The sequence below is a fragment of the Protopterus annectens genome, chromosome 6.part0 (assembly GCF_019279795.1).
Source record: "Protopterus annectens isolate FY-2018-M chromosome 6.part0, PAN1.0, whole genome shotgun sequence".
NCBI lineage: Eukaryota > Metazoa > Chordata > Ceratodontiformes > Protopteridae > Protopterus > Protopterus annectens.
Genome location: NC_056737.1, coordinates 262,718,962 through 262,741,407, shown reverse-complemented (window position 1 = coordinate 262,741,407; position 22,446 = coordinate 262,718,962). Strand labels below are relative to the sequence as shown.

Here is a 22,446-nt window from a genome sequence, read left to right as displayed (position 1 = left end):
CATGAATATCAGTATGGTCAGGAAGGTTCCTCTTCAGAGATTTATGCCAACTTCTCTTGTGTTGGTGGGTGCATCACGGGGGGCATACCCAGCCATCCATGGATCTTGTGATCGACCTGGATTGCAATTGGGAACTTGGAGACTCTTCAGTTCAGCCCCATTGTGCTGCTGTCCTAGGTAGAAATGGCCTCAGGGCTGCCACTGTGATGCAGTGTTTCCCCCCGGAAAAGGACGCATGCAAAAAGACAAAGCCTGGGGCACAATTAGTCTTTTCACATGTTGTCTTGGTTGAGCTCTCCACTTAGTTTCCCTCCCTTCAGGTGTAGTAAATGTATGTAGGTCAGGGTAAGACCCTTTACATGAGCTCCCCCCTTTGAGTCCTTATGACCATTGCCGAAAGGACATGTACATGGAAAAGGTAGAGGTAAGGCAGAGTGCTGGCACTGCATGCAATCAGGAGTCATTGCTGCTACCAGCAGTCTGAGTGGGTAGCCAGCACAGGTATGGCACACTTCAGACACCCACGGCCTGAAGTCCCGTGCCTGTCCTAGGCATATTAGTGGAGTGGCAGTCCTTACTCTGTTTTTTATCTTTACATGTGCCCTTTCTGTGCCCCCTTGTCAGTCGTTGAGTGTAATTTTGTGTTTTCACGGGTGGTAGGTATGTACCTCCGCAGCGCCATCACCACTTATAAGAATAATGCCCCTGTGGATAGGATTGAAGATTTGGATGGTCTAACCAGGTAATGCATTATGATATACATATATATGTACTTTTCCAATAGATCTGTCAAACATCAGTAGTAAACTGTTTGCATTTTCTTTGCTGTACAGGTTTATCCACATTCTGACACTGATATGGCTTCACGAGCAGGAGAACGACAAGTGAGAGTGTGAGTATGTGGCCATTCCTACATTCACTGGGCTGCCAGCCATGCCTCCGAAACGGAAAACCAGTACAACTTCAGCTTCTCCACTTCCAGTGTGAAGGTATACTGGATTGTAAGAAGAGGTATTCTCAACAGATATGGAAAACAGTCAGACAGCTCACAAGGCCAGACGTTTACAGAATGGGTTCATGCATGGCTTGATGCATAGGGTCGGTGGATCTACAATCTGCCATGACAGTATCACTGCAGAAGATGGTCACCTGTTCAGAAGGGATGGCGTTCACCTAACTGAGGAAGGCATTGCCTTGTTATTGACTGACATCTACAATGGTGTGAGGAGAGCTATGTAGGATTGGAAATATGCAGCTTGTGAGAAGAATGGAAAACACCCATGACCAAGTAGGGACTGGTAAGTACAACTCTATTATGAAATGTGTTGTGTAAAATATATTTTTATTATGAGTTTGGCAAATAACTGTGGTAACAAGCTGGTGAAGATGCTGAGAAAGAACTGTTTCAGGAAAGTGCTAGCATGTACAATCGAATATGTATTGTATGTGTATATGTATAATATTGATAGTTCCAACATATAAAAGAATTGGGCCTGTATGTTGTACACATGTGCAGATATCTATGTTTGTTTCGGACTTAGGTTATGGAAATTATGATTTTTTTTCATATTTTGGTAAATAACTTTGCAAGGGAGCATCTGAATGTGCTAAGTAATACCTCATTTTGAAGACAGTACTGATAGTTCTAACATGGTAAAAGAATGGTGCCTTTATGTTGTACTCCTGTGCAGATATCAAAGTTTGTTTCGGACTTAGGTTATGGAAATGATTTTTTTTTTCATATTTTGGTAAATAACTTTGAAAGGGAGCATCTGAATGTGTTAAGTAATACCTCATTTTGAAAACAGTATTGATAGTTCTAACATGGGAAAAGAATGGTGCCTTTATGTTGTACTCCTGTGCAGATATCAAAGTTTGTTTCGGACTTAGGTTATGGAAATGATTTTTTTTTTTCATATTTTTGGTAAATAACTTTGAAAGGGAGCATCTGAATGTGTTAAGTAATACCTCATTTTGAAAACAGTATTGATAGTTCTAACATGGGAAAAGAATGGTTCCTGTATGTTGTACTCATATGCAGATATCAAAGTTTGTTTTAGGACATGGGTTATGAAAATTATGATTTTTTTTTTCATATTTTGGTAAATTAACTTTACAAGGGAGCATCTGAATGTGCTAAGTAATACCTCATTATGAAGACAGTATTGATGGTTCTAACATGGGAAAAGAATAGTGCCTGTCTGTTGTACTCATGTGCAGATATCAAAGTTTGTTTCAGACTTAGGTTATGGAAATTATGATTTTTTTCATACTTTGGTAGATAACTTTGCAAGGGAGCATCTGAATGTGCCAAGTAATACCTCATTTTGAAGACAGTATTGCTGGTTCCAACATGGTAAAAGAATTGTGCCTGTATGTTGGACACGTGCAGATATCAAAGTTTGTTTGAGACTTATGGTTATGGAAATTATTATTTTTTTTCATATTTTGGTAAATAACTTTGCAAGGGAGCATCTGAATGTGCCAAGTAATATCTCATTTTGAAGACAGTATTGCTGGTTCTAACACGGTAAAATAATTGTGCCTGTATGTTTGACACTTGTGCAGATATCAAAGTTTGTTTTGGACTTAGGTTATGAAAATTATGATTTTTTTTTCATATTTTGGTAAATAACTTGACAAGGGAGCATCTGAATGTGCTAAGTAATACCTCATTTTGAAAAGATTATTTATAGTTCTAACATGGTAAAAGAATGGTACCTGTATGTTGTACTCATAGGCAGATATCAAAGTTTGTTTCCGACTTAGGTTATGGAAATTATGATTTTTTTCATATTTTGGTAAATAACTTTGCAAGGGAGCACCACATTGTGTGAAATAATGCATCATTTTGAAGACAGTGTTACTCCTTACATCATGGTAAAAGAACTGTGTCTAGGCACGGTACACACGTACAGATATCACAGTTTGTTTACTCTTGTACAAATATGAAAATTATACATTTACAATACTTCTCATTATTATGCCCATATCTTTGCGATGGAGCATGGTAATCACACAAATGATGCATCATTTTGAAGCTGACATTCAGATGCACAACTTCTACACTGATATGTGTCTGTTACAGGTGATGAGATACTATGCTTTGTTTATTTATCAATTATGAGAAATAATATATTAATCATATTTCTGTGAATATCTCATGAAAGGAGTGTCACACAGTTATGGTTAAAGTATCATTTTAAAGCTGACATTCATACTAACAAATTAAATTCAAATTGTATGGGTCTGCATGGTACATAGACCAAGATATTGTGCTTTGCTTTTCCAAAAAATTTAAAAAATTGCACAATATCAGCATTCCTTGCCAAATATTTCATTATGACTTTGATATGCACTATCAACATTTACACTGTTGGAAAGGTCAGTGTCTGCTGAACAACTTTCGCGTTTACATTTTTAGTGTAGCTCTTATAGTTAAAGAGTTATGAGCATTTGTTTTCTGTATAGTATTACAAATGGATTTTCTGAAAATGAGCTCAGGCTGCTCTGTTGTTCCTATGGTGGAATTCAGCAGGCAGCATTTCCTGAGCTGCTCTGGAGTGAATGAGTTAAGACGGACAGATCGAGAATGGGCCTCCAAGTTTTTTCTTTTCTTGGGACTAGGAAGAGTCTGGAGTAAAATCCTTTGCCCTGTTGATTTACTGGTACTCTCTCCACAGCTCTCATCTTGATTAGTTGATCTACCTGGTTTAGAGCTTCTGTTTTTTGAGTTGGAGGTAAGTTTGGCATTCCTCTTTTTACTGGTAAGGTGTGGAAGTGGAACCTGTAGCCTTGGTCTATGGTCTTTAAAATCCACTTGTCTTTTGTGATATAGTGCCAATTTTGAGAAAATAAGGTTAACTTTCCGCCTAAAGGTGCTGCTATTTGCTCTCTGGTAGGCGTGTCAGAGCCAAGTCACTGTGATTGTCCTGTTGCAGTGGCAGTGGTTGTGTCAGTGCCTCGCTGGTTATTACCTTGCCACTGTCGTCCTCTGTAGGCACTTCCTCAGGATTGGTTTCTGCCTCTAGAGCCTATACCTGCCTCTTTGGGTCTTTGAGGTGTCTGGAAAGGACCAATTTTTGGCAGGCCAGTTTCTGCTAAACCGAGGGGGCTGAACCTGTAAGAAATCCTTAACTGTTTGTACAGATTTTGCCTTCTCTTCCATTTTCTTTATTACTTCTTGAGCAGAGGTACCAAATAGACTGCCCTTATCCATAGGAGCATCTAACAGCTTTGCTTTTACATGATCTGGCAGGACCTGCTCCTTCAACCATACATGCCTTCTTATCACTGTGCCAGTCATGGCTGATCTAAATGAAGCCTCCAGTGCATCATAGCCACATTTCAAAGAATCGTTACTAACCTGTTGTATGTTATTCACCATTTCTAAAACATATTTCTTATCTAAGGATTCTTCAGATGAAAGTTTCTTAGTCAACTGATCAAGCATAAACTCTTGGTATTGGATCATGTGAAACTGACAGTTTAAAGCTCTAGCTGAGAGAGTGGCAGAGGTGTAAACTTTTGCCCCATCTCTAATGACCTGGACTCCCTTTCAGAAGGGAGAGGGTTCTTGTAGAGGTCGGCTACTGCCTTAGGCCCCTGGGAAATAGTCTCAGGATCTGCAAGAGGGGCCTTGAAAAGGTGGTGATGAGTGTTAGGTACCCTGTAAAATCTGTCTGGTTTGGCAGGGGCTGGAGGCAAAGAGTCAGGTGCAGTGCAAACATCATTAAATGCATCATCCACAACAGGCAAAACTGGAGGTATAGCTAAAGGCCTGTGTTGTGGTAAGTGCAGAAAGGTCCTAAGCCTTTTTCTTGAATCTGAGAAATCCTGACCTTGCCATTGGAATTCCTCTCTCATGGCATGTAAGGTTTCCCCAAAAGAGAATTCCTCTGGTGGAGAGGCAGATGGGATGGAATCATCAGCATCAGAGTCTTCATAAGTGGACAAAGGAGCCTCTGGCTGGTCTGTAGTGTCCGAGTCCTCCGAGGGATCATCAGAGCACTCCTGCTGGGGCGGCTCTGTCCTAGGTCTCTTTTCTGGAGGCTGAGAGGCCCTGTCTGGGTGTGACTGGGATCCCCTAATTAAGGAAATCAAATCCTCTGCCAAAGTAAGCATTTGAGAACTAGAAGTGTGTCTGTGTGAGAGGGCCTTAGCAGGAACTGTTTTAACAGTTTTGGCTGCTTTGGCCCTGGCAAAGGCCTTTATAGACATGGCTGCAGGAGGCCTAGCAGCACCACGTGCTGGGGTAGAAACATCCAAAGGGATGGTGTCAGATAAGTCAGTAGAAGCCACAGTAGTAGGCAAAATTTCAGAGGCCGATTCAAGTAAAGTAGCAGGAGCCTCGGTAGTAGTCATGGATTCGGCTGAGGATTGACCGGTTTTCTCGGTTTCGGCCAAAACAGAGACACTCGCGGTTTGCCTATCCGTGGTTTCGGCCGAAACCGCGGACCGCGAGTGTCGGTCTTTTTCTTTGCGCTTTTTAATTATTTGGGTAGTCGGAGGATCCGACGGCATAATGTACGCAAAATCTGAGCCGAAAAACTGTTCAGCAAACTCCGAACGACGCCTAAGCGTTAGTCAGTTGAAGGAAGCACAGGCTAAACAGGCAGCTACGTCGTGGTCTGGGCCTAAACAAGGTAGGCAGTAAGAGTGGAAATCTTTATGAGGTATTTGTTTCCCACAAGTTAAACAATTATTAACTTTTTCTGACATCGGCTGAGGCAAGAAAGAGTCCCCAACGGGGTACTTAGCTTTAGAAGTCTTCGAAGTAGTATTCGGTAGTAGGAATCTCTGGATCTGACCGACCGGCACTTGCGAACAGCTTCTGCTTCGGGCGCCACGCGGCAAGAAAGACTGAAGAAAATGGCGTCGGCTGATGCCTTTATACCCGAAGACCAGCAGAGATGACGTCGGGTGAAGTGCGACATCAGCCGAAGCCGGACCCAGACTTTGGAATCCGGCCGACCGAAGGGCTGCCTGACGACAGGACAACCCAGTTGTTATGACTGCAGATGCATCCATGAAGGACATCCAGCTCTTGAGGCCCAGCTGATTCGGTCTGGGAGGCCGTCAGAATTTCTAAATGAGCGGTAGTCAGGGGCTGCGTAGGCACCTCGCTGAAAACCGGAGAACCGGCGGCAGGCCTTGCTGAGGCCTTGGTATCTGGTCTTGGCCTTGGTTGCCTGTCCTTATCCTTGCGTTTTTTAATCATTGCTGATGTCGGTTGCTCCAACGACATGCTATAGTTAAATTTTCTGCCAAAATAATGTCGGGCGAAATCTGCCCGACGCTTGATTCTACGTTTGTTGAACCTAGCACAAAACCGACAACCAGAGACGTCGTGGTCTGGGCCTAGGCATGGAATACAATAAGAATGAAAATCCTTATGAGGTATTTGCTTCCCACAAGAAATGCAATTATTAACTTTGCCTGACATCGGTCTGAGGCAAGAAAAGTTTCCCCAAAGTACAGTTTTGTACCTACCATAAATGTAGATGTCAGAGTGCTAATACAGCTGCAGTCATAACAGATGGGGTATTCATTTATGTTGTATTTGCTTGCAACTACTGTATTTTAATTATATTACACTGCATTATTACACAAATTTATGTATTGCCTTCCTTCTGTGGGCACCTGACATCTGGGGCAAGAAAAACTGAAGAAAATGGCGTTGGCTGGTTCCTTTATACCCCTGTCGCACAGACGTCAGGGAAGAAGCGACAACAACCGACACCGGACCTAGACTTTGGAATTCGGTCGACCGAGGACCCACCTGACGGCAGGAGAACCCATCTGTTATGACTGCAGCTGTATACACGATGAACATCGGGGTACTTAGCTTTAGAGAAGACTTCGGGCTGAAATTCGATTCGAAAATCTCAGGAGCTAGCCGACCGGCATTTGCGAACTGCTTCTGCTTCGGGCACCGCGCGACAAGAAAGACTGAAGAAAATGGCATCGGCTGCCTCTTTTATCCCCCTGTTGCTCTGACATCACGGAAGAAGCGACGACAACCGATGCCGGACCAAGACTTTGGGATTCGGCCGACTGCGGGACCGCCTGACGGCAGGATAACCCAAGTGTGATGACTGCAGCAGTATAACACGATGAACATCGAAAGTATTTAGTTACAAAAATTGCCAGACGAAGAGTATGGGCGTTGAACAAGGCACAAAACCGACAGCGAGGGACGTTGTGGACTGGGCCTAAACAGGTGACACAGTAATAATGAAAATCTCTATGAGGTATTTGCTTTCCACAGGCAAGACAATTGTTCATTTTTTTTCTGACATCGGTAGAACAATAAAAAAATGATCCCCAACAGGATACTTATCTTTTTGAAGACTTCAGGTCTGAAACTTGAAAATGAAAATTTCAGGAGTTGGCTGACCGGCACTTGCAAACCGCTTTTGCTTCAGGTACCGCACGGCAAGAAAGACTGATGTAATGGTGTCAGCTGCACGTTTTATACCCCTGATGACCTGATGTCATGGAAGCAACAGCATCCGACGCAGAAATCCGAAGACTCTGGTATTCAGGCTCGCTGAGAGCTACCTGCAGGCAGATAACCCAAATGTGAGGACTGCAACAGTGAAACACGAAGAACATCTGAAGCAGCCAAGTGGTAAGCTTCAGACTGGCCAGACCTCGGTGTGGAATCCTTGAGGAATGAGAGATCAGATCTGGAACCGGATCCAATATTCATAGAGCACATACTATTATGAGACCACAGAGAGGGGAACCATACTTGGCGAGGCCAGAATGGGGCAATGAGGATAACTTGAGCTCCCCAGCTGTTGAGCTTTCTGAAGGAATCTTGGGATCAGAGGAAGCGGAGGATAAGCATATAGGAAGACTGCATGAACCAGAGCATCCCTGGGGACTTCCCCCGGTGGGGGGTCCAGAGCGAAAAACTCACTGCACTTTGCATTGGAAGGTGGCGCAAAGAGATTGCAACGAGGCTGACCCCACTTTTGAAAAATTCTGCTTCGCTACTGAAAGATTCAGAGACCACTCATAAGGCATCAGGATAGACCTGCTGAGCCTGTCCTGTAGAATGTTGGACCTCCATGGAATGTGCATTGCTACCATAAAATGGCCGGTGGAGATTGCTCACTCCCACATTCGCACGGCTTCGCGACACAGGGGATAAGACCCGATTCCCCCCTGCTTATTGACGTACCAGACTACAGACGTCTGATTGTAAGGCAATCATCCCTAAAGTAAGATGGGATTGAAGAGCCACCAACACCATTGCCCTCATCTCCAGGACACTGATATGCAACCAGGTCTTCAGGGCAAAGCATGCACCTTGGACTGTTCCTCCCAGGCAATGCCCACCCCCCACCCAAGCAAGGAGTCATCAGTGGTCAACATGTTCAGCAGGGCAGGAAGCATAAATGGCCGACCCTGGTGACGATCCGGGGATCGACTCCACCACAGAAGAGAATCTCTGCATGCGCGTGATAATCGTACCAGATGAGACAACGGTAGATCTAGCAGTGACCACTTAACAGAAAGCGTCCATTGAAGCACCGGGCCTTAGGCACGAGAATGATCATGGCTGCCATGGATCCCAATGCCCATAAAACAGAATCTGACGAAGGCGACTGAGTTTGAAGGATACACAAGAAATGACGGTGGAGGGATTGTAGCCTGTCTGGAGTTAGGAAGACTTTGGTCTGTATGGTGTCTAACCAAGCTCCGATAAAATCCAGAACATGAACCAGCTCCAACTGTGACTTGTTGATATTTCTGGTGATGCCCAACTGGTGGGCCATCTGGAGAAGGAGATCCCTGGCTTGGCAGAGTCTATGCCTGAAGGGAGCAGAAGGAGCCAATCGTCCAGGCAGGGATAAACCTGGAAGCCCTGCAGCTGCAGGTGAGCTGCTACCACCACCATCACAGCCATCAGATTGGTGAATACCTGGGGGGGTTGTGATGAGACCAAAGGGAAGTGCTCTGAACTGGTAATGATTGCCCCCTAGCTGCAAGTGGAGGAACGTCTGAGAACACCTGTCCATTTTGATGTGGTAGTACGCGTCTTGGAGGTCTACAGAGCACATTCAGTTCTCCTGCAAGAAGGGCAGGACGAAATGCAGAGTGACCATCTGGAACTTCGTCTTGGCAACTGAGAGATTGAGTTGAAAGATGCAGAATAGGTCTCAAGTCCCTCATCTTCTTTGGCACTAAAAAGAATATGGAATAGATGGCTAATCTGGACTGGTCTGGGTAGATGGGCTGGATGATTCGTTTTTCCAGCAGCTTGTAAATTTCCAGGGCTGCCTCCACCCTTTGTGCGGGTGGGACATCCGGGAGATGCTTGGGAGGGAGAGGCGTTTGAATAAAGGGGATTAAATATCCTCTGGATACGATTTGCAACACCCGATGTCTATGATGGACTCCCAGGTTTGTTGGTTGTACCGAAAAGCATCCCCCAAATGCCTCCAGAGACGAACAGCCGGGCAACCCTTCAGAGCTGCTGCACGGGCCTGTCTGGGAAGGAATCCCGGGACCAGATTCCTCGGACCCCCCCCTTTGCTGCGAAAGGAGCATCTGTCAAATCTCCCTCTGCCTCTGGGGGAAGGCAAGTCCGAGCATCCAGGGAATAACTGAGACTTCTGGAACCACATCTTCTTTACCCCTCTCTGATTCCTGAAAAAGGTTCATTGAGGGGTTGAGAAGCATATTCTGACGGCAGACAGTCTACCCATCCTTCTCGCTCTGGACCAGAGTGTCACGTACTGTCTTCCCATCTTTCTTGCTCTGGACCAGTGTGTCACGTACTGTCTTTCCAAAGAGTGGTACCATCATACAGGGCACTTGTGAAGAACGCCTTGAAGGGTTCCAAAAGGCACAGAGTCGGAGGCAGGCGCGACGCTTAATAGCAACATCTGCTCCGGCAGCTCTTGCAGCGCCTTCGGAATGTGGGACAGGAGCCGCACAGAAATGTTGGCGATAGTGGTAAGGGTGGCCATCACCTTCTCCTCCAGTGACATGGACCCTGGGACAGACTTAGCGACCTTCTTGACCAGATCACTCTGAAGCCTGATGTTGTGTGCCGTATAGCTCAGCGCACACACCAAGAAAGTAGCTGAAGCATAGACCCGCTTCCTGAAATGGTCCATGGCCCTAGACTCTGTCTGGTGAATTGACCATGGAGATCTACTGCACAAGCTCCATCTTTGTGGTCACCACCACGGCATCGACAGGGGATCCCTTCGAACAGTGCATCTTGTCCGCTGGGGCACTAAGGATCTTTTCAGGACGTTTTCGGGATGGGATCCACCGTGTCAGGCTCCTTCCATGCATGAGGTTTAATAAGATCCACCAGGGGATCTGCGGGAGGAGACAGGCAGCAACTAGAGGGTCGTCCTGTGCCAAATGCCTCCAGAAGATCAACTTGTCAGTTGGGTTTTTGGGCAGATCACCCCCCCCCTCCATGTTGGCAAAGGATCTCCATGATGTCTCCAGATCCCTCCGCCTCCTCCAAGTTGGTGTTCTCCGTGAGAGACTCCAGAGGGGAGCTTAAGTGCCTCCTTTTGCACATGCGTTTTCGAGGAACTTTTTCAGGGGAAATCTCTGGGGAAGACTCGAAAACTTTGGACTGCTCCCTTGGGGAAGACCCCGGGGAAAAGAGGCAGCAGGCTGTCACTGAGGGGGCAAGAAGGTGGAATCCAGACAAGAGACAGAGGGAGCCAGGATGGACTCCTAAGATGATAGCTTCAAGGGTCTCAATGGAACAGAGAGTACCCTCTCCACCACATCAAAGGCAGAAGTCAAACAAACCCCAGGGCCCAAAACGATGATCGGGTCCGTAATCCTCTGCATCAATGTGAGACCCAGGCCACACCTGCAGGCGCAGAGACTCCGAGTGGAAGGCCCAGCTCTGAAAAAAAATAGACGCCTATGGCACCCCCTTGTATCCGGCACCAATGCTATGGTTCCAAGAGCTGGACGGCTCGAACTCATCGGACCTGATCCACTCAGGGCAATGGTCAGCATCAAGGTACCAGGTACAGTTGCAGCCAACCCCTCAACGCAGAGGGTCCTCTGACTGAAAGAATCCGAAACCAGGAGTCAGATTGGAGAAGGAGTGATAGGGATGAATGGGGACCACATGCTCCCTAGCTCTGAAGGGAGAGAAGGCAGGCAAGACACCCATCTGTATCTAAGTGTGCATGAATCTCCACAGCATTCTGTACACCTTGGCTTCGGAAAGGCTGCGGTGGATCTGGTGGAGGAGGCCACTGACACCAGCCTAACGAAGCGATGTGGTGACGCCAATCTCTGGGAATGGCTGTGAGGTACCTACAGCTCCAGGAAGAACGGAGTATGGGGAACTAGTGCTAAGAGCCGACCGGGACCTAGCTGGTGGCTCAGCTGAGGAAGAGCGGTCGGGGTACCTCTTCCTTGGCCTGTCTTTGTGCTTGCGCTTCTCTCCATCCCCTGCCCTCTTAGTAGGAGGGTGAGTCTCAGAGGCCAGGGCGGAGACCAAAGCAGAAGTGGAAGGGGTAAGCCTGGGCCTCTGTAGAAGGTGGAGGGAGAAAGCCCTCAAGTACAAGTTTATTACTCTTGTTGATCAATGAGATGAGATTGAACCCCACACAGAACGAGCAGGAGGATTTGAGGTGAGGCACCCCTAAGCAAACAATATATAGTGTGTGGCCATCCGCTGGAGACAGCTTATGACCACACTCTCTGCACATTAGGAAGCTTGGTTTGGGTGTCTGACAAAACAGCTGCAGAGAAAAACCCAACCAGCGTCACACACACACACAATAACAGATAGGACAGAAAGTGAAACAAGTGAAAGGAGAATTTTTTTTTTTTGTATTAGCCTGATCGCGAAGAAGTAGGGGTAAGTAAAAGATTGGAAAGATTTAAGATAGGAAGATTAAAAAAAAAAATCTATAGATTTAACTCACTTACCCAAACAGAAGCCTGGAGCACCGGACCACGTTGCTTGCAATGAGTGGGGCAAATAAAAGCTGAGGGGAGGAGGGAAACAGAGGCAGTAGGGGAGGAGAGTGGAGCTCAGATCAGATGCTGGAAAATGCTGTAGAGTCAGACCCGTCCAAGATCCATGCCCCATAGGTTGAAGAGCAAATGAAGCCAACTTTAGATCGGTAGTTTCTGGTTGCTTGAAAGTGGCACACGAACGGTTTTCAATTGCATGCTGAGTGGACTGGAATTGAATTCATTGAACTGAGTGTGAGTGAGTGAATACATGCATGGATGAAAGTAGAAGTGACTGCGCGTGAGAGGTCAGACAGATATATGAAAGCTGAAGAGTGTGTGTGAGAGATTAGAGAAAGAATGTGCAATCTGATGCAAAATCAGTATGGAGCAAGTGTTACCATTTTACTGATTTTGACTTGTTTGGTTTGTCTTGCTCTCAGGTTGGGGGAGAGGGAATTTATTCCTACCTTCCTTTTTAAAACTCAAACTCTAAAAACGTAAGGTTTGTTTCTGTGGGGGGAGGGGAACAAAGTGCAACACATGAAACTTGACTTGTTCACACGGTACTGTATTTCTTCAATTTTTTATTTGCCGGTTGCTTGAGAGTGTTGGTTGCTGGAGTTCCAGTTAACAGAGTTTACTGTACTCACTTTTTTCCCTATACATATCAATTTGCTGAGGAAATTTACACATTATACCTACCTTTTTAGGGACAGCTGCCTTTCAGGAAAACTGCAGGCAGTAAGAAACTCAACCTTTAAAGGAGACCGAACCAGTGGAATGGGTGCAGGCTCTGGAAAATCCTTCTGTGATGACTCAGTATTTGAGGGACTGAGAAACCTCAGTGTTTTCCCACTGAAAACAATGTGGCATTCTTACAATAGCCTCAGAGAAAGAGAAACTGCCACAGGGAGAATCAGAAAGAGAGTGTCTGAATCAGAATTCTGAGGACAAAACAATGAATCCATCCCTCTATTTTCCTGTTCAAATTCTGAATCTTGAATCTCTTCAGGAAAGGGAGACATCCCTCTTTCTTTTACTGGAAACTACTCTACAAGAAGGATGATCAACAGCCTGAATCAACTCCTTAGCCAGTCCAAGCAATCTACTCCCAGCCAAAGAAAATTGAGAGAGAGTACATACATGCTTGGGTTTCTGTTTCTTTTGGACAGGAAAAATGAGGACAACTATGTTACTAGGGGCAGCCACTGCTCCCCCCAGGGATGGACACAGCATTCTGGCACAAAAGGAAAACCTTCCCTCCCCCAAGACCGACAAGAGCGGTTCTCCCTTTCTCATCAAGGGGACCCCAACAACTGCAGATAACATGGCCAACTCCCAGTTTAAGGGGGATCTGGGGTAAAAGATGAATGGACTTAGGTGCAACAAATAACTACTGCAGAGTCACCACACTGCAGCTGAGGCAAATTGCTAGCCTGCCATAATGTTAAAGGTCATTGTTGTGACTGGAAAAAGGACCAACAATGGACATGACCATCTCTTCTATGGTCAAGCCGAAAATGCTGCCTTTATCCTGGGGAAAACAAGTAATAATGGCAGTAAAACTACCAGTCCACGTTTTTTTAAACAAACAGAAAAAAAACAGTAAAAAGGCACTTTCAAACACTGCGGCAGTCCCAGAACCTTAAAATAAGCACAATGTCTCCACAGAAAATAGTTTAGCAGTTAGAAACAACTATTCCATTTAAAAGTATGTTATAGTCTCGAGACAATCCATTAAAACACAACAGTTCTAGCTTTAAAGTAGCTTTCCTGAAAAGTAATATAACAAATCATCAATGAAAAATAAGAAAATAAAAGTTTGTTCCCCCAGAAAAGGAACTTAATCTGTCCACTTAAGGAAAGCACAAACTGACTGCTAAGCCTCAGAGGCTTCAAAGGTGCATACTCTTTGGCAGCAAGCTCTGAAGGGCTTTGCACTGAAACCTGTCTTTTAGTCATCTCAGCTCAAGCTGTTTGACGGTTTGGAAGCTAGCCATCTGTTATACCCTTGGCAGAATATAACCCCCATACAGCTAAGGTTACTGAAGCAATGATCAATATGAAAAACATCTCCTCTTAACATACATTCACATGTAGGTTGCCTGCATCAATGACAGAAATTTATTGAAGAAAAATACTGAGACAGTCACACTCATTAGTGAGGGTTTTTTAAGAGGATGAGTCAATGGCTCAAATGTTTCCTTAAGAAAGGTCTACACACTTTAGATAGTGTTAAGCAGTAAAGGTCTGAATGTAAACTGACCGTCTAGTATAGCAACTCTGCAGAAAGCTATCATCTAATTTCTGGTACCTGACACCACAAACTTACAGCCATGGTGTGATGTTATGAGGTAGTGCCATCTGTGCCAGGGAGAGTAGGGCAGTACATGTGTACATATGCCAGCATAGCTAGCTTGAGCTTTATAAAGAATTTTATGTTATTTGACTATCACAGATTTGTACAGATGCTTGCATTAAAAATAGATTTGTAAGTTACTCGTGTTAAAAATGCATCAACAGTAGGTCCTGCTGGACAGAAAGAATGTATTGCTGTAACGATCAAATGTGTATGTTTATCAGAGAACCCTGGAAGGGTGGAAAGTTTGAAATTGCATTATAGCTTTCAGATGCTGCCACAGATCTTAGCAAAGCTCTGTGTGTGTATTGTACCAGAGTCAAGTGACCAGAGGTGCTGTCATCCTCTAACCAGCGCCTGGTTTCTTGGGAACTCTCACAGCAGCACTTTGGAACCAGACAGGGACTGGATATGTATCTCACACATCCACAGAAACAAAGGCATCAGACTTTTGCTGGAAGATACTCAGCACACATCAGCTTGCCTTGTTTTAGTAAAACCCGTAGAAAGTATAGTTTTGTACCTACCATAAATGTAAATGTTCGAGTGTCCACACTGCTGCAGTCATCAGACCAGTACATAAACAACCGGGCACACATTCCTACCCCCTATGCAGGCAAGCAATGACCTTGTGGAACACAGCACTGACCTACCAAGTTCAACTACAAGCACAATTCCTGCCAGGAAAGAAAAATACGTTGGCAGACGAACTAAGCAGAAATATCATGGATCCTCATGAGTGGAAACTAGACCTACAAGTATTCACAATGATAACTCAAAAATGGGGGAGCCCAGACATAGATCTGTTTGCCTCACCACAAAACTACCAACTACAAAAGTTTTGCACAAGGACATACCCACACACTAGCTTGGAAAGTGGACGCCCTCTCATTCAGTTGGAAAACACTAACAGTGTATGCGCCTTTCCTCCACTGCCTCTTCTGGCAAAGGTGCTGCTAAAAACCAGACTAGAGAGGCCACAAATGATACTCATTGCTCCAGAGTGGCCACGCCAACACTGGTATCCAATATTAAGAAACATGGCTCATGGCCCACTATGGATTTTACCTCAAATTCCTCACCTGCTGACTCAGCAAAACAATCAGATTCTACACAGCCAGCTGAAGACTTTAAATCTGGCTGCATGGCAGATTATCTAAACAACCAGTCAACATTTCTCTCTACAGCTGTTATGGATGTCATTCTGGAGGGCCAGGAGACCTAGCACCAGGAAAACCTACTCAGACAAATTGAAAAGATTCAGACCCTGGAACCAGGCTACAGGCCAAAATCCTCTTGTCCTAAATATTCCTCAGATTCTGCAATATTTGACTGAGGTGTTGCACAAAGGCCTTTCCTTTTCATCTATAAAGATCCACGCTTCAGCTATTTCAGCTCATTACAACACAGATCCTCCTATTTTTTCACATCCATTACTAAGACAGTACCTCAGAGGGGCTAAGAACATAAGACCGCCCCGGAGAGCACCAACACCAACTTGGGACCTCAATTTTGTTCTGGAAAAACTTATACTGCCGCCCTTCGAACCAGCTTTTTCAGCTGATTTAAAATTTTTATCATGGAAAACTGCCCTGCTGCTAGCAATAACTTCAGCACAAAGTCTCAGAGCTACAGGCCCTAATGGCAGTGGAGCCTTTCATCATTTTCCATCAAGACAGAGTCTCTTTACGAACTAACCCTTCCTTTATGCCAAAGGTAGTATCCAGTGTGGCTCTAAACCAAACCATTCATTTACCCACCTTTTATTCAAACCCCCAGAATAAAGGGGAAAAACTCCTACACTCTTAGGACATCACAGACAGTTACATTTCTACTTGGATAAAACAAAGGCTTTCAGAAAATCTGATCAGCTCTTTGTATCCTATGCTGCAGGATCTCAAGGAAAGCCTATCTCAAAACAGACCATTTCAAAATGGATAGGACATTGTATCCGTTTCTGCTACACACACCATGGGAAACCTGTCCCTGGTAACATTAGGCCTCATTCCACCAGGGATACAGCAACATCAGCAACCTTCCTCAGAGGAGTACCAACCAAGGATATCTTGGAAGCTGCAACTTGGAGTTCAGTGCACACCTTCACCAAGCACTACCACTTACCTCTATACTCAAAAACCAGAGCTGGCTTTGCCACTGCAGTTTTGCAGGGCCTACTAGCTTCTCCAAACCCTGTTTAGTACCAACCGCCCAGCCTTAGCTTTGGGATTCAACCCAAGTGTGATGACTGCAGCAGTGTAACACGATTAACATAGTACAGTTTTGTACCTACCATAAATGTAGATGTTCGAGTGTTCACACTGCTGCAGTCCAGGTTACCCTCCCACCATCCCCTCTTCTTACTTGGGTTTTATCTACATCTCACAAACAAAAGAAAAAAATGAGTGAAACAATTTGTGAAACCAGTGAAAGGGGAACTCTACTCAAGCACAGCAGCCAAAATACAAAGTCCTGAACGTAAGTTTATTTTTAAATAACACGATACGTTTTCGTTACTTTAACAGCAAGTAACTTCTTCAGAGGAACCAACAGAAGAATTGGGTAGCGCCAAATTTAAACTAAAATTGATGTAATCACGTCTACAAACGCTTCATTAATATTAACATTAAAATCACCGCCGTCAGCGGTAAGACATCAAAACAACAACTGGTACAAAGTTGATAAACTGTGCTGAAACACATTTACATTTGTTGAAACCAGCAAAATATTTCTAGCGCTAACCTAGAATTATCACCATCCTGATAGATAGTACACTTAAAAATCAGTGATGAAATATATTCAATGCGCTTCACCTAGAACTAAGTGCGAACTGTGTATAATATAAAATAATATAAAATCTGCAAAAAGTGTACTAGAATTTAGGGAAATTCTTGACACTAAATAAGTCAAGCTAAAAAGACAGTGACCTCTTATACCAAAGCTAGTGTGTTAAAATAGGTTAAGTTAACAAACATTAGCACATGAACTGTCAACGTATTAGGTAAATAAATAAAAATAAAAAATACTTAATACCACTGTCAAACTAAAACAAATTTTAGAATAAAAGTAAAACTATCTCAAGAAACTTCTAAGTTTTAGAAGGCAGGAGATATTGCAGTTTTCATTAAAGCCAGGAAAAGTGAAAGCGTCCAGGGTAAGTTGCCACTCAAGCTCCCGAACTTCTAACATGAGTGAAGATGGGCTACCCCTAACATCATGGAGTAGTTGGTTAATAGCTTGAAAGTGGAAACTATGACCTGGGTTAGCATCTATATGTTTAGCTAGAGCGTTGTCTTTCTTACTTTTCCTTATAGCGTAGATATGCTCATATAACCTCTCTCGAAATTTCTGGTCAGTTTTACCCAGACAGAAAACTGAACAGCAATCACAGGTAGCTAAGTAGATAATACTCCTTGACTCGCAATTAAGTTTGTGGTTAATGGAAAATTTCATGTTATTCACTACAAAGGAACTACCAGGTTTTACATATCTACACAAGTTACACGTACCACATGTAAATGTGCCCTTAGATCTAATAGAGGCTAAGGTATTTTTCCTTTCCAATATTGTTTTAATGTTTGCCCCTTTCCTATATACTATGGTAGGAAAGAAACCTAATTTATCAACTAAAAATTGGTTACCCTTGATAAAACGCCAATTTTTAAACAAGATCAATTTAATTTGATCAATGTCTTTTATTAAAAGTAGTGACGAAACTAATGTTGAAACGCGTTACTAATGTTACATGATGTGGGTCTTGTCGATTCGATGTTTGAAGGTTTTCAATAAGACCGTTACAAAAGAGGTCTGGAGACACCTGGTTTTCAGTGCCTATGAAGGGATGATTCTCATCAAGGGGCACCAAGGGTATGTTTCTAAAAAGTAGAAGAGGTGTATATATCCCATTTTTACATTTAAATTCAACTTCCTGAAACAAGTCGTCAATAAGGGAAGAAGGGTAACACTGATTAATAAACATATCTTTTAATGACTGGCATTCCGCATAGAAAGCTTGATCAACACATTCTCGCAGCTCTTATAAATTGACCTTTGACGATGGACCGTTTTTGCTTATACGGGTATGCGCTAGTGAAATGCAAAAATTAATTGCAATAAGTAGGTTTTCTAAAAATACTGGAGGGGAACTACCACTAAGTTGACCCTTAGTTAATTTTACATCTAAATAGTCGATAGAAGATGTCTCAAATTGGTAAGTGAACTTAAAAAAAGTGGGGTGGAAGAATTGAAGTGTTCCAGTAAGGAAGATGCTTCATCTTCATTACCATTAAACAAGATGAAAATGTCATCTAAAAATCCCGTATAGTAAACGAGACGAGACATTATTTCTGAATAGTTAAAGATGTAAGTTTTTTCCCCAATATGCCATAAACAGGTTCGCTACACTGGCACCACACGACGAACCCATAGCGATACCTTGTTTCTATAAAAAGTATTCTCCATTAAACATAAAGAAATTAGAAGACAAAATGATGTCTATAAGTTCAGTGACTAGGTCAATTTCTGCTTTAGTGGCTTTTAATTCAGCCAATATTAAAGCTACCCATTCAGCCTCTTCCACATGTGGGATGGAAGTGAATAAATAGACTACGTCCACTGTTAAAAAGTTAAGTTTAGTATCAAAATTCAAGCTGTTAATGCTTTTAAGAAAAGACCACGATTAATTTCAAATATTTTTGCAAGATATTATCAACCAGTTTCGCACATGGGTACGTCAAAGAGGCACGTCCATCAATCAAAGGTCTCATGGGAGGGTCATCCTTATTTTTATGTATCTTCGGAATGCCCAACATTACAGGAGTCTTAGGAAATGGGATATCAATAAAATTGTAAGTATTGAAGTCAATTTTAGCCTCTATAAAAAGGTCCCTAAAGTAACCTCTGATCCTAGATTGGGTTACATTCATTTCATTTGAGGAGGACTTGGCATACGCTGGACTGTCAAGTACTAAGGACATTTTATGGTTGCAATCAACAATGTCAAAAATCACAAGAGCCCCTCCCTTATCTGGCTTGATGACTCGGACTAGTGAAGAGCTTAAAGATTAACATAGTACAGTTTTGTACCTACCATAAATGTAGATGTTCAAGTGTTCACACTGCTGCAGTCCAGGTTACCCTCCCACCATCCCCTCTTCTTACCTGGGTTTTATCTACATCTCCCTCTCTATACAATCTCTATGATTTATTTCTATATGGTATATTTGCTTACAACTGTAGCTATTGTTTTCTACTTATGTAATTTACTTAGGATTATGTATTGCCTTCCTATTTGGGGGCACCTGACATCTGGGGCAAGAAAAACTGAAGAAAATGGCATCGGCTGCCTCTTTTATACCCCTGTCGCACTGACGTCAGGGAAGAAGTGACCGCAACAGATGCCGGACCAAGACTTTGGAACTCAGGCTGACTGCGGGATCGCCTGACGGCAGGATAACCCAAGTGTGATGAGTGCAGCAGTGTAACACGATGAACATCAGTAATTTTTTAGTGAGGACATTTAGTGAGAATAGTTTAGTGTTTTCTGCATCTCTCAGAAACTATCCAACTGTATTATTTTTTTACATTTCTGTGGTTGAAACTCGGTTTATTGTATTCAGTATTCTCAGTTTTCTGTTTTATTATTTATCATTAAATATTTTAATACCTTTCACTGTGGCTGGTCCTTCAGAGAATACTTTTAACACCTTCAGAGTACTTATGCTTATTTTAGTGACATTGTGGCCACTCCTGAAAGCCTTGCTGCTTTGGTCACACTAACATTTGTATTAGTATTAATTTTGCACAGCATATTTGGGTACCCTTTGTAAGAAGAGCCTTAAGGTAGCTGACTGGTGGCAGCATGATTACCTCAGATTCTGGGCAAAAAGGGGCACAGCTAGAAAATCTGTGCCAGCTTTTCCCAGGTGTGTGTGCATTTGTGCGTGTGTGAAACTCAAAATATCCAAATGTGTGTCTCAACTACTGGAAACAGGGACATAGAGCTCCAAAGTGGTCAGCATGGACTTTTGTATGTGTCTGGAGACAGGAGGAGAGTCCAGCCCCAGGCTTGGAGAGTACTCCCTATGTGCTCTAAAGGGAAATTGCGCTTTGTGCAGGGAGCTGCATCTGAAAATACTGTGTGACTCCATCTTTGCTCTTAGTGACTGTCCGTCACCAGAGTCAGTGGTGAGGATTGCATCTCTGATTGCTGACCAGTCACACATGGCTTTCCAGAAATAAAGCTTTCAGAAGCAGATCACTACAGAATATCATATCATTCTAAAAACAATCTGTACACTTAAATATGTAAAATAAAACATACACCCATAAGGCAAGTAGTAGTACTACGTTAAAAGCTTCTTTTGGATACATTTCTCTCCACTGTTAAACCTTGGCAGTAACTTTTTGCAAAGGTTCAAACAAAAAAACAGAATACACAGAAAAATAAGAGCCATTCTCCTTACCAATACTATCTGCATGGTCTATAAAAGTCTGAATCACTGAAGCCTGTAGTCGAAGTTTCTTCTCTGTGCCAACTGTTATCTTTTCATTATACTCTGCCGAATGCATTAGATTTGGAGCAAATATTACAGCCAAGTTACTGCTGTCCATCTTGTTATCTTCAGATCTTCTCATATACAAGAGGATTAAAAAGATTATATCAATTCCAGTTCCTCAAATGGCTCACCTTTGTTTATTCTTACTTGACATTCAATTATTCAATTACTGTACAAAAATGAAATTTATAAACTACCGACAAAAAAGATAAAGTATGGTTACTATGGTAACAAAAGCTGACAGATGCTGCCCATCTTATTTTCATGCGTTAAGTAAAAAAAAAAAAAGCAGCTTTCAAGGTAACCCTAAATGAATTTATCTGAAGGCCAATCTACTTAATATCAAGTTCAATAGTACTGATTGTATCCATTTACCCTTTGTTGACTGAGTTGGTTCCATTAAGCCAATGGCCTCTTTTCAGGGGAGAACCAAAGTGGTATTTGTAATGACAACAAGAAATCTGGACAGGGCACTGGGGACCCTCCCCTACTCTTTTCGCCTAATGCCATGAGATCTTTTACACCCATCTGAGTTACCATCAACAGATCAGGCAGACAGGACCTCAGTTTAACTTCTCATCCATATGACTTTACACAAGGGAATGCAGCATGTCCCCATACTGCACTATAATGTCAGAACTAGAAAATGAATCCAATGACGTGGGAATAAAACCCATAGCCTTCTGGACCAAAGGCAATTATGCAACAGTGGTGACTTCTACTCAGGCACAATTAAGTGGTCTGGGGTAGAAGCAGTTCTCCTAAACTAAAACATGCTACAGAAGTATATGCAAAGTAAAATTTTAATCAGGGATGACAACAGAATAGAAACAGAGAACCACTGCCGCCTGGGCCAGAAGGAAAAACCATAGCCACCTGAGAAAGAAGAGAGTCACCAAATGGTCTTAGGAGATGCTTTTGAATATTCAGAAGTATCTGGACATTGGTGGAAAGGCATACAGAAACATTCCTGTCCAAAGAAAAGGCATCGGTCTTCCAGGGAGTTCTGGAACAGAATTCTGCAAGCTGACTCTTCAGAGAGACTACCAGGTCTACTGGAGGAATTCCCCACAGATGGATCAAATCCAGGAATTCCCCACAGATGGATCAAATCCAGGAAGACCCCTGATCTAGTGTCCATTCATGAATGTCTGCTGTGGTCCTGTACATCTAGTCTGCCAATGTAGGAGCGTGAAACTATATCCTAAGTTAACATGGCTAGTGTGTAAAGAAAGTACAACCTGGTTCTACCTTGCTTATTGAAGTACACATGACTGTGATATTGCCTGTAACTACTTGAAGAGGTCCTGAGGACCAAAGATGGCTCAGCAAGTTGAGTGTCTTGATCAAAGCAAACATCTCCTTGGTATTTATGCGTTTGCATCTCTCCTTGGTGTCCCAATTGACTTTCCCCGAAATACTTCCCCAAATCTGGGGGGGCCCTTTACTCTTTGGACAAAAAGGATGAGGTTTAAGGAAAACTGCTACTCATTTTCTAAAAAAGCCCTGGGATCAAAAAAAAGGGGTTTATCTGGTCGAGACGCTATCTTTTATTGGGGGGGC

General features: G+C 43.3%; 1 protein-coding gene across 2 annotated transcripts in view; it reads right to left on the bottom strand.

Annotated features, from left to right (window-relative positions):
• Positions 1-22,446, bottom strand: part of LOC122804250 (rho GTPase-activating protein 11A-like) — a 1,502,515-nt gene that overhangs the window by 903,511 nt on the left and 576,558 nt on the right. For both annotated transcript variants that reach the window (XM_044074009.1, XM_044074010.1), the window contains exon 5: positions 20,791-20,954. In XM_044074009.1, coding sequence (XP_043929944.1) covers positions 20,791-20,954 — 164 coding nt within the window. The remainder of the gene's footprint in view (positions 1-20,790; positions 20,955-22,446) is intronic.